Source organism: Chrysoperla carnea, chromosome 2, assembly GCF_905475395.1.
Source record: "Chrysoperla carnea chromosome 2, inChrCarn1.1, whole genome shotgun sequence".
Lineage (NCBI taxonomy): Eukaryota > Metazoa > Arthropoda > Insecta > Neuroptera > Chrysopidae > Chrysoperla > Chrysoperla carnea.
Window position 1 is genome coordinate 95,892,117 of NC_058338.1, and position 13,519 is coordinate 95,905,635.

General features: G+C 31.2%; 2 protein-coding genes across 2 annotated transcripts; one reads left to right on the top strand and one right to left on the bottom strand.

Annotated features, from left to right (window-relative positions):
• Positions 1-2,358: 2,358 nt before the first annotated feature.
• Positions 2,359-4,986, top strand: LOC123291781 (transmembrane protein 179). Its single transcript, XM_044872200.1, has 3 exons — positions 2,359-2,588; positions 2,973-3,278; positions 4,282-4,986. Exons 1-3 carry the CDS (start codon positions 2,479-2,481, stop codon positions 4,610-4,612), a joined length of 747 nt encoding a protein of 248 aa, XP_044728135.1. The 5' UTR covers positions 2,359-2,478; the 3' UTR covers positions 4,613-4,986.
• Positions 4,987-6,594: 1,608 nt separating this feature from the next.
• LOC123291758 (DET1 homolog) lies at positions 6,595-11,373 on the bottom strand. Its single transcript, XM_044872166.1, has 3 exons — positions 10,656-11,373; positions 7,807-8,706; positions 6,595-7,134 (listed from the first exon to the last, which is right to left on the bottom strand). The coding sequence occupies exons 1-3, from the start codon at positions 11,222-11,224 to the stop codon at positions 6,945-6,947; spliced, it is 1,659 nt and encodes a 552-aa protein (XP_044728101.1). The 5' UTR covers positions 11,225-11,373; the 3' UTR covers positions 6,595-6,944.
• Positions 11,374-13,519: the final 2,146 nt, after the last annotated feature.

Here is a 13,519-nt window from a genome sequence, read left to right on the forward strand (position 1 = left end):
GAGTTCGTTTATGTATTCGTAAACTGTGTTTTGCACTAAACGTTTTAAGGCAAATTTCACAAGAAAAAGGTTTTTCTCTAGTGTGGATTTGTTGATGTCGAGTTAAGGCATTTTTTATGTAAAATTTTTTATTACAAATTTCACATGATAATGTTTTCTCTCCAGTATGAATTCGTTTATGACGAGTTAAATTATACGATGAATTAAATTTCTTATCACAGGCTTCACATGAAAACGGTTTTTCTCCAGTATGTATTCGATTATGTTTAATTAAACTGATTTTTTGAGTAAACGCTTTATCACAAATTGCACATGAAAAACGCTTATCTCCAATATGAATGCGTTTATGTTCCGTTAAATTTGTTTTGCGAGTAAATTTTTTGTTACAAACTTCACATGAAAAAGGTTTATGTCCATCATTAATTCGTTGATGTTCTAAAGTATTTTCATCGAATATTTCATTTTTAATAATAAATTCAGTATTCAGTTGATCGAGTTTATTTTTATTTTCGTGTTCTTTTTCGGTTTCTTCCAGTATTTCTTCTTTAATAAATACATGTTCTATTTTAACAGTTTCTTCTGGTATTTCTTCTTTAATTGATACATGTTTCATTGTAAAAGTATCTTCAGGTTTATCTTCTCTAATTCTTACATGTTGTGTTGTTTCATTTTCCTTAAATATTTCTTTTTTAATCTTTATTGTTTCTATTTTTAAATTATTTTCAAGTGTAAAACATTCGGTTTTGATTAATAAATGATTTGTTTCCATTTTATTTTGTTTTGTTGACAAATCCTGTACAGATGCTTTGTTTATTTGCCTATGGATCAATAGTGGCTGCTTTCATAGAAACCAGTGTTCACAACCTGAAGTTAAGATAATATAATGTATTACCTTTGCGGTTGGGCAGTTTTTTTTCGTCCTCTGATTGCGAAGTATGTGAAAGAGCAATTAATTCTCCATTACCTTTATCAAATGCAAGGTCTGACTGCACATGGATGCAATAAATCATGATAACTTAAAATATCTTAGTGAGGCTGTATATCAACTTGTATATTAAAAAAGTCGAAGAACTTTTCACTAGCTATGGAAAATCATTATTGCATGTGCAAAACTTTCATAAGCTTTTAACAAGAAATATTCAGGAAGCTGTTAAACACTCACTTATCTTTTCTGAATGCCACAAAATACGCAATAATTAAAGTTTTGTAGAAATCAGGGTTCGAGGATATATATCAATGGATATATATCATGATATATATCCGATATATATCACGTGAATTTTTATGATATATATCAATACAAAAATGATTTTAAAAAATTTAATATTATTTAGTAATTTTTGGCGTTTGTTACCGTATTTCTACTTCCCAAATTTTGATGGCATTGGAGTAGACTTAAAACCTACAAATACTAAGCACAAATCGTGTCGTGTCACAAAAAGTAAGATTCAGAATAGGAAGATGATCTAGCTTTATCTTCCTTGCAGTCAAACCAAGCACAATTATGAAACGACATTTTTTTATTTGTTATTTGATAATTAACAGGACTGATGACTGATTTGATAATTAAAAGTCTGATTATACTCTAGAGTTATTATTTGTAATGTTTATTGTTTTGTTGCCCAAGTGTAGGTATGACCATTGACTGATAACAATTTATAAAATTGTTTTTTGTTTTAAAATTGATTTTTATTTATAAAAATTTTATCATTTTTAATTGATTTTGCCTGATCTAGAAGAATATTTTATGTTTTGGTTTCATTTGTCTGATTTGAAGTGCCTAAGTAAATAAAACCTTTAAAACATTTTAGTTTTTTTTTTAAAATATCAAAATTTAGATATATATCGGATATATATCAAAAATATCCGATATTTTGATATTTATAATAAATATCGGATATTTTCGAACCCTGGTAGAAATTCATTTCCTTACGGCTTCACATTTTTGTTGTTTTTAGTTCTCGAAGTGCATATATGCGTGCGTTCTTCTACAAAGATTGTTCGCAAATAAATTGTTTTTGCAATAATATTATAACAACCTGTTTTTTAAATTACATTACTAATTTACTTATTCTCAGTATTAAGAATACTTTGGAATTCCATAAAATATAATAAAATATTTATTTTGATTATGAGACTTATGGGAGTTAGTATGAAAGTAATTTAGTTGACAGTTAATATGCCAAACGCTTGACACATTTCCCACCATGCATTGTTGGATTGGAACACCTGTCTTTTATATTATCTTACTACACTCTATACTAGTATTATTGATGAAATTAGACTACACAAATGTGGAACGCATTTCAATTGAAATAAGCTAGTCTGAATGCGGCCATATTTGCTTTTCATCTATCTGTCAAATTGAAAGAATGACATATTATTATTTACAAATACAAAAATTAGAAACTAATAAATAACTTTTTTCCGAAATTTAAGTGTTAATTACTAAATGTATTGAAAAAAATATTGACAACAATGTCATTAAATAATGTTCTTTTACTAAGCCAAATTGCTGGCTACGTAATTGCATTAATTTTATCGTTATGTCTTCTAGTGCCAATGGTAATGCACGATGACGAATTTAGGTATTTATTTTTGTATCTTTTCGCAATAGCCCTGGAGCCCGTGACAGTAAAACTGCACTTACACGGATTTCGAAATTTCGCATATGAAACAATACTATTTAACGATAGGTACAATATGTACTAGGTGTGCCAGGGTTTCTCCTGGCAGAAATATTTTTGTCAGGATTTTTTTATTTTTTACTGGTGTGACAGACCTTTCTGCCACGATAAGAGCTGCCACACCAAATTTTCCTGAAAATAGATAAAATTTGCAATAAAATGGTATCAAATGGTACAAATTAATTTCCATGAAAGTGCAAAATACTTGTAATAATTAAAAATATTTTTGCTCCGCTTATAACATTCATTATCAGTTAGCTAATATATGTCCTTCTCGTTTTGTAGAGGACATTGTCTTTTATTTTCAGTTGGTGAATGGCAGGAATCCGATGGACAATTAAATGTTGATTGGGCTTCCAAAGCGTATTGTAACTACACGATTGTACTTGGCGTTGTATCTTTTCTTGTGTGTGCCCTCCAAATATATCGATTGTCGATGCTAGCATTTCGAGGAGAAGATAGCAGTTTTCTATCGACATTTGTTAATGTGGTTGTTTGCATAAATTTAGCAGGTTTTACTGTAATTGGGGCCATCATGATAACATTGGGCTTTATGACGTGGTGTCAGAATATGACACAACGTTTTCCATCGTAAGTTAACAGTTTTTTTATACCCACAATTTATTCGGGTATACTTTTCATTAGTTCACTCAGTTGATCGTTTTCATTGAATAAAAAGATTATAGAATGCGTTGATATATTTATTTATTTTATAGAAATTTTGTATTATTGTGTTTATAGCGTTCTTTTTATTTTTGACAGCCGATTCCTTTCGTTATTTAAAAATATTGCTCTCCTTGACTTTTGCATGTTTTGTGTTTTTGAAAATACTTTTGGTATTACTGTCCTGTGTATCCGGATACTGTTTATAAATATTTTGTACTTTATCGTGTTGTGTGTTTTTCTTATAAATATTGTACTTTATCGCGTTGTGTGTTTCTTCTAAAGGTATACAGTGACCTATAAAAATGTTTCAATTAAAATCGGTAGATAGAGTCTTCTTTAGTAGGATTGTCCCTATCCTCCCATCAGGGCAGGTGAAAAAAGTTTTGGAGGCAGTAATGCCATCTACGCCAGGTTTTATATTTTTACCTATAGAATAAAAATTTTCGTACGTGCAGAAAAAAAACATTGATTTCGGAAAAATCAAGGATTTTCTATGTTTTTCCATAATTTTTTGCAATTTACTCGAAAACTACACATTTTTTAGAAAAACTCAAGGTCAGCCCAAAGTTATCGGGCGTAAAATTTTCGATTGATTTTTGTCGATCGATTGATTTTAGGGAAAAATGCTTCTGATAAAAGTTTTTAAAGATAAAATGTCCAATCGATCTGTATATTTTGATTGTTTCCAATCAATCGAATTTTCAGAAAGATCAGTTCCTATCTACTGCCTCAAAAACTTCAGTAAATCATATGAAATTTCATCTAATTTGATGGGAGTATTAAAAGGCAATGAATTTTGAGACAGTCTAGAAACAGGCACCGAATTTGACTTGCATAATAACTCCGGCCAATGTTATTCCCTGGGATTCCCGATTTATAGCTACTCGGCTCTCGCATGTAATATCTTGATTTTCATTTGTTATTCTAGATGTGAAGTTGCTGCAGGTCGTGATATTGATAAAAAGGATAACATTGATACATCCGGATTTTATATTGAAATTGGTGTCGCACAATTTGGGGCATGGGGTTCGTTTGCTTGTTGGGTGGGCTTAGGTGTATTTGCATTAATTAAATTATGTCGTCATCATCAATTGGAAAATATTCGAGTGTCGATGTACATTGAACGCCAACGTTTAGTGAATCAAGCGGCGTCCATGGGTAATAGTCCAGTGCCCTCGGTGGAACATGGAAGTGATACTACAAATGTTATGGTCACACCAGATTTTGATAGTTCACTGGACGTGCCCACACGAACTTAATAAAAATTTTATTTAATTGTTTTTTTTAACTTTCAAGTTTATACAACCACTGGACAGAAAGGGTGTTTTGTTAAATTATTAATATATACTTGAAACTTGGTGAGTGGCTTCGTTTTGTGCGAGTCTACCGAACTTTCTCTCTACAGCTTTTTTCGAAAGTGGTGCGTTTAGATTAAAAAACGCGGCAGGAAATTTGTCAAAAGGAAGCGACATACCAAGTTTGAAGTATGTATTAATAATTTAACAAAGCACCAGTTGTTTTGTTCAGAAATTTGAGAGACAGTTTTCAAGGTCGTTAGATAACTTTTTTAATTATTAAAATTACACCTCTCCACCCCTTATCTTTCTGGCCTCTAACATAAAACATATTTTTGTAGTATTAAATTTCCAAATTATTGTTTTTTTTTTTTGTATTTATTATTACGAATATTGAGAGAATTTATATTATATATTAAATAAAAATTTAACACTAAACTTTTTTGGGAATTTTTTTTAACCTCCGAGCCAATATCTTTATTCCATTCCAGGCGAATCCTAAGAATAAAAGAGGTGAATCACCTGTAAGAACTTGAAATTTCAGGGAATATTCAGGAAATTTGAATTTCGGTCGATGATAAAATGTGTTTTGAATCAAATATTTGAATCCATCGCTTGTATCTAAATAACTACGAGGCTTAGGAAAAAATGTCAGTGCACTCACGATAAAATTTAAAGAGCACACTTTCTGACCAAACTAACTTTTTCTACACCCTCCTATGAACAGATTGCGCCCGGTTCCGTAAAAATCGGAACAGAAATCACATTAATATTACTTTAATTTGAATTATGCGCGAATAACAGAAGTCAGCTTAAAACAACAGAAGCATTGACATTACAGTTACATATTCGTAAGAACAAATGTAAAGTGATATGTGATAAGTATCTTTTTAAATTAAAAAGCGAAAAATTTCAGTAAAATCACGATGTTTTATGTAAAATATTTTTGTGATATGAAAATTTGACATTTAATGTGTTTTTTTGATAAATATCCTTATATTGTTTTGATAAGATAAATGTCCCTTCCTGACCCAAGCAATTACCTCATTTGTTGGCGCACCTCTCACTATATGGAAATATAGGCGATGCTCAGTCTGCGTACTCAATGGTCTAAGAGTCACACTAATGTTACTCCTGAGACATTGCAAAATGTATATTTTTTTTGGTAGTAAAAAAAAATTTTTGAGTTGATAGTATTTAGTATTATTTTCACAATAATTCAGTGAGAAACGTGCCAACATTTATCAAAAGAATATAGGGACATTTATCAAAAAAAATATACATTGAATGTCAAATTGTCATATCACCAAATTTTTACATAAAACATCGTGATTTCTACTTTTTCGCTTTTTGACTTAAAAAAATACTTATCACGTATCACTTTACATTTTTTCTTACGAATCTACAATGGTTGGACCTAAGCAATTACCTCAGATGTTGACACGCTCGAAATCTTTTGAAACTCAGTCTATATAACTCTTACGTCAATGAAAAAGTGACATGTCGATACATAAAGGGGTCCCCACTGGACCTAAGATTTTTTTAACGCTTGTTTATCTATAAAACTGCGAGGTTTAGAATATAATGATCACACTTTCTGATCAAACTAACTTTTTTCTACAAACTCATATAAATCCTTAAAAATCGGAACAGAAGCCACACTAATATTACTTTAATTTGAATTACGCGCCCCTCTGAGACATTGCAAAATTAATTTTATTTTTGGAAGTAAAAAAAGTTTTGAGTTGATAGTATTTAGTATTATTATTTTCCCAATAATTCGATGAATATGTCTATGGCCTCGGTGAATATTTCTTTGGAAAAAATAAAAAGTTTGGCACCCCTGAGCCTAAGGGGTGGACAATGTAAGGTTTATGAGAATCACAAAATTAAAAATTTTATTAATTATTTTTATTTATTTAGTTTTAGTAGGAATTATTTTTTTTTTAAAGTCAGCCTTTTATTTTGTTGGAACTTAGTAAGAAATTGAACTATAAAAATTTACAAAAACAAATAGGTCTAAGATCAACCGTAGTATATTTGACAATAATTTCAGATTGGATGAAAATTTAAAAATCTGTTTGCAAGGTTGTATCTAACAAATTTTGAAAATATTGAAAAATTCATAACATTTCTCTTTCAGGGGACTCTTAACGATGCTGAAAAGCTCTCTTAACTGAAAGCAAAGTTTTCTTTTATGAAATATTCGTATTTTAAAAAGTTGTTAGCTCTCAAATTTTCAGCGCATCTGAAAAGTCAAATATTACGCTTGACCCAAGACCAAAAACAAAAAATACTAACACGATACATGTCGAATATGAAAATTAACAATATATTCAGCATTAGTCCGTTGTACAGATATGGCAAATGGATCTGTTGGATGAAACGTAAATGCGACAAGCCGCCGTGCTGTGGGCGGTGCACTTTTACCCAACACACCAGCGTATATACGAAATTTAAGTAATCCAGAATCACGTGCATAAAACCTAAAAATTAAAACACAATCTTTAGCTTAGTCTGTACAGGTCTGTAACGGTACAGTCTAGGACATTTCTAGTCTATTTATATAATTTCCATTCGCATTTACTCCGAAATATAACGATTTAAAATTGTTGTTATTAAATCTGAGCGCTATGTATGTCAATACCAAGCCCATGCGCAGGAATCATTCAAGGAATGGGGAGGTTCAAATTTTTGTTAATCGAGCACCTCTTTTTTTTGGAAGGTTCCCCCTCTGAGACATTGGAAATTTTTTTGGTTAAAGAACCCTAAACTCGCTCTTGAAACATGTCTACGAACACTCCATTTAATTACCTTTCGAACAAATCAAATTAAATCAAAATCGTTTCATACGTTTAGGCGCTACGATGCCACAGACAGACAGACACAAACGCATATCGGAGTGACATTTGAAATTTAAAAGTTAGGGTGGTCGAAGAGGTGAAACCTAACATTATCTAGGTACCATTTTTGAATTTCCCCCTCGATATCTAAATCAACGTGCTTTCACTCAAAACAACAATCACATCAGGTTAAAAGTTATTAAGGGTGGATACTTTTGAAATGAATGCACTGTATATTAATATTGTTCACTCTGTATAGTATAAACGGCGCGCGGGATCATGATCAGATTTTAGCAAATAAAAACAGATAATTACCTTATTGGATGTTCACCACAGGCCTTGGGTCGTTCCATAACCGAAACCCATTTATCATCGTAACTAAACAACGATAAATCTAAATACGGTGAACTACTATACGATTGGGCACTAATTGGTAACTGCGCTAATAAACGTTTCGTTGCTTCTGTACAACCACCAAATCGTGCACTAACAATTGTATGTTTAAATCGTTGCTGTAATAATCGTGCATACAAATTATTCGATGGCGAACATGTAAATTGTGATTCAGCATGAATCCGTGCATTACGAAATAAATCACAGAAATTCTCGAATAAATCAAGCAACTCTTTCGATGTGTTCCGGTAGACGGCCAAAACTTTACTTTCGTTCATGTTATAAATGACAAAAAATGATGATTGACTATTTGGTTCCGTCGATTTTAACGTCACAACGTCTTCACTCGCATATTTAATTAAAATATGATTTTCATCTAACAATTGCATTTTCCACATTCGTAACGATTTTAATTGATCGAAATATTGATAAAATTTACGTAGCTCGGTTGGATCATTCGATATTTGTGATAAATGACAAGCGTGCTTATATAAAAACACAAGAATACGATGTTTTAATGAATTGATTGTTGCATCACGGAATGGTCGTGTATTGTTGCCTGGATACACTGAATTTATTAGAAATGAATCGTCTTCGTAACAGAATCGACCAATCTCACGGATATTTATAAACATACCATCCAATATTTGAAATATATGAATGGTTTGATGTTGAACGGATAATACGGCAAGAATGTCTTTGTATAAGTAGAGACCTTGATTATGTGATAGAAAAATTTTATCTACTTCGAATACACGTGTATCACATAATTTACCAGCGATTAAATCAACTAAATGTAACGAGTAATCTTCTAATGGAGCTCTGAAATCAAAATTAATTCAAATTATTATTGATAATTGCCCTGCAGCCCCTGGCAGTAAAACTGCACTTACACGGATTTCGAAATTTTGTATATGAAACAATATTATTTAACGAATAGGTACAATATGTACTAGGTGTGCCAGGGTTTATCCTGGCAGAATTATTTTTTGTCAGGATTTTTTTATTTTTTATTGGTGTGACAGATATTTTGGTCAAGTTTTGAGCTGCCACACCCAGATATTTCGAAAGAAAGTAGAACTCAACGAACAAATTTAAAAAGCAACTAATCCCGTGATAAGGGAAAAATTTTATTGGCTTTGTATATTAAAAATCGATGTGACAGATTTTTTTGCCTGAAAATATATAAAATTTGCAATAAAATGATATCTTGCATATTTATTTCCATGAAAGTGCAAAATACTTATAATTAAAAATATAAAAAATAGTTCTGCCACGATAAACCCTGACACACCTAGCATTGATTCATATGCGAAATTTCGAACTCCGTGTAAGTACAGTTTTACTGTCACGGGCTCCCCGCTTATAAATTTTAATAACCTGGTGGTCTAAATTGGAAATACTACGCCAATCAACTTAAACATTGAACATTGCATTAAATCAGGTTTTTTTTTCTTGAAATGTTGTTTGCAATTTAAAGGCAATGTTAAATCCAGGTTTTCAATCTCGGCAAACGCCCGAATCATACCGAAAAATTAGAAAAAGCTCGATAATTTAATCTTATTTCAGTTTTGGCCAATTTCGACCCGGAAGGACTGGCTTTTACATAAAAAATTGTGGTATACATTTTTAAAGCAGGTTCAATTTGAAACAATTTTATATAAGACCGGCTTTTATAGAACTGATAGTTTCAGAGATACAGCTTTTCAAATTTTGTCTAGTTTGTCCAGTTACACGATTTTACGCAAAATGTCATTATGTAAACCGTTAGCAATAGAATAAAAGTTTAAATGTAAAAAATGTTTCTTATAAAAAAATTAACAACTTTGGTTCGGAACATTTTTTCGTAAACATTACTGGCTTTCGAAAATTTCGAAAAAGTATTTTCTAAATTTTTTTTTCGATTTTCAAGATTATTTCACAAGACTACTAGTTGATTCTACCTGCAAATTTTCAACTTCCTATCTTTTATAGAGAAAATGGATGCGAAAATTTTGTACTAATTTGAGCTTTCACAGGTAAACAGTGACGTTTACGAAAAAATGTTTCAAATAAAAATTTAATATTTTATTCTATCTCTAACGGTTTACAAGATGAAATTTTGCGAAAAATCTAATAACTTGAAAAAATGTCGGTCTAATAAAAACCGACTTGATCTCAAATTGTTGCAAATTTAACCTTCTTTAAAGATAAATACTACAGTTTTTGATGAAAAACCAGACCTTCCAGGTCAAGATCGGCAAAAACTGAAATAAGGTCAAAATTTTCGAGGTTTTTCTTATTTTTCGGCATGATTCGGGGTTGAAAAAAAAATAAAAATACCTAATTTGATGCAAGGTTTAACCTCTTTTTATTTATAATTTGATTGAATCATACTGAAAAATCGGTCTAATTCCTGTTTTAATTAGTACGAATTTTTATCGCCAGTTGACGGGATTTATTAAAATGATAAGTACAAGTATCGCCGTCTAGAAATCTAAATTGGAACTACTGAACCCTCTTTTTATGTGTAATTTGATTGAATCATACTGAAAAAAGCGGTCCACTTCTTGTTTTAATTAGTACGAAATATTATCGCCAATTGGCGGGTTGCAACTCCCAGTTATCAATATCAGAATAAGTTATACTGCTCCGCAGAAAAAGTGATACACCTAACCCGCAAGCACTCGCTTTAGGAGCATTTTGCTCACGCTTGAGTTTAAAACAAAAATAAATTTTAATGTCGAACCTAATTCCATAGAAATAAATTACAAAAAAAAAAAAACACATACCTAGGATTTGGTGAAACCGCTTCATTTGATGTATAAATTTGATAAAAATGTGGTCGTAAATCATCTGGTATATACGCAGCTGAGCCCACGATCACATAACGACCATCGTCCGTAAATAAACTACATTCTCTATTTAATTGTTTATTACTTTGTGTAATATTAATCGTAAATTTCTCTTTAAAAAATCGTTCAAATACTTTATTCCGTATTTCATATGCACGGCCATCATTTTTATTGCCAATATATTCCCCTGGTAGACCTTCAATTAAATCGGCTGCCGCAGCTGAACCTTTATATGTGTACACTTCCAACGATGTCTGATCCGATGAGAATGCAATAAAATGTTTTCCATCCGGGCTAAATTTTCGTAGAAAACATGGTGGTTTCTCAATATTGATAATTGTAAAATTTGGGAAGACATTTTGATGAAATTCACGTGCCACATGAAATTGTGTTGCTGGTTTCACACAACCGTAGAGTTCACGTTGTCGTAAACGTTTTACGATATTCTGTGGTTTTATTTTTCGTGGATTAATTTTTAATTTGTCCGTGTCATTCAGTATTTTCATATTGTCAACTACACTTTAGTAAAATTCTCATATGATTTTTACTAAATGTTCGATGTGATACAAATGGTACAGACATTTAGAGTCGGAGTTTTTTCGAATTTTTTTTATTAGAAGTTTTTAAAAATTTTTGACATTTTATGTTTTTTTTTTTTTTTACATTTAAAACTTAACCTTTAAATCATAACAAACCAAATATGTATTGCAATGCCATCGTTGTGTAATATACGGAATTACTTTCGATTAACTTTCGATTAGTTTAGATCATGTTTTGATTCCTGTTTCTCAAGTACATCAACTTTTTACGTAAGGCTGATTGATGGCAGCACATACTGAGATGATTTAAAAACAAGTGAAAACAAACAATTGACTGAGTTGTTGAAATACCATGTATAGAGAGTTTTGGTGACGCAATCGTTTGTTTTTTGACGTCACGTAAATAAAGAAAGATTTCCACTCTTAAATAGCCACACACACATAACTGATATTCCCATATTAATACATACTACAAAATTTTCACCTAATTAGCGCCCTGGGTAAACAGTGATGTTTAAAAGAAAATGTTTCAAACAAAGGTTGTTTATTTTTTTTATAAGAATCATTTTTTATGCTTAAACTTTTGTTGTATTTGTAACAGTTTACAAGATGAAGACCTTTGACCAATGTTGCTCATTTACGAACTTAAACTCACTTTTTACGTTCTGAGCACACTATTAAAATTTTAGCTTGATATCTCTTCGTTTTTGACAATCGAAAATAAACTACTTAAGTTATTTTATGAATATCTATTCTAAAAATTTGTTAATATCATCAATATTTTAAGCGTTACAAATTGCGGACTAAACTTAGTATACCTTAATATATATTTCAGATATAGGTACAAGGTACCTATATCAAAAATGATTTTTATCCAATTTGGAGGTAAAAAAAATTCCCAGATTTTTAAAATTTTTTTTAGTTTTAGAATGTTATAAAACTAGGCATATAGGGTATGTTTAAACCAAAAAATACAGTTTTTGAGATACCACCTAAAATTCTGTTCTAAACACTTTTATTTCGGAGCGATTCTGGAAATATATCAATATTCTTCATATATAATTATTCAATGAAACCCTAAATATTCTGAAGATACCAAAATGTGGTTGTTTTTGCGATAATCGACAAGTTGCTCAGTTGCTGAGGTATCGACTGAGGAAATGGCTGCGTCATCTTGTCAGTGACGAACAAGACTATTTTGAAACAAGGTTACTGCATAGTTTTGTAATTTTTCGTCCTAAGAAACAGTAAGTTTTTTGTTTTATGAATAAAATAACGTAGGTACCGCACTCCCGTTTTGTTTTCATATCGTCGTGTGTTTTTCTATTTAATAGGGTCCTTTATTTTTATACCATATATATATAATATACATAGTATATTAAGTTTAGTCCCAAGTTTGTAACACTTAAAAATATTGATGCTACGAACAAAATTTTGTCATAGGGGTTCATAAAATCACCTAATTAGTCCATTTCCGGTTGTCCGTTCGTCCGTCTGTGAGCACGGTAACTCAAAAACGAAAAAAGATATCGAGCTGAAATTTTTACAGCGTACTCAGGACGTAAAAAGTGAGGTCGAGTTCGTAAATGAGCATCATAGGTCAATTGGGTCTAGGGTCCGTAGGCCCCATCTTGTAAACCGTTAGAGATAGAACAAAAGTTTTATGTGACATGTTTGTATGTGTAATGTGATAAAGAAATCAACACTGACTATGCATGGTATTTCAAGAATTAACTCAGTCAATTGTTTGTTTTTACTTGTAATAGGTTATTTTCAAACGTTAATAAGCTCTAATATATCTATATAATTTAATGTTTTTATACCATGAATATATGTAATACTAGCTGTTTCCCGCCCGCTTTGCGTGGCGTAAAATATACCCGCTTTGCTGGGCAACATCCCCACTTGCACCCCTCCCTCCACATTTCCTTGCGTTGGATAACAGTTTTGTAATGTACACGTCATGCTCTTTTATTTGATACCCCACTTAGGTATATTTGTAAATATTCGATATTTCCTTTCCACTTTCTCGCTACACCTTTCTACCCTCCGAAGGTTAAAAAAATTTCTAAATGTAATTTAAAACATTCTGACCAAGTTTTGAACTATTAAAAGCCATAATTGAAAAATATGAATTTTTTATTCATGAACACCCTCGCAACCCCCCTTGTGGGTGGAATTTCGTAAAATCCGTTCTTAGCTGACCTCTACTTGGCAAAAGGAATATTCCTGCCAAATTTCAAGTCTCTAGGTCTTATAGTT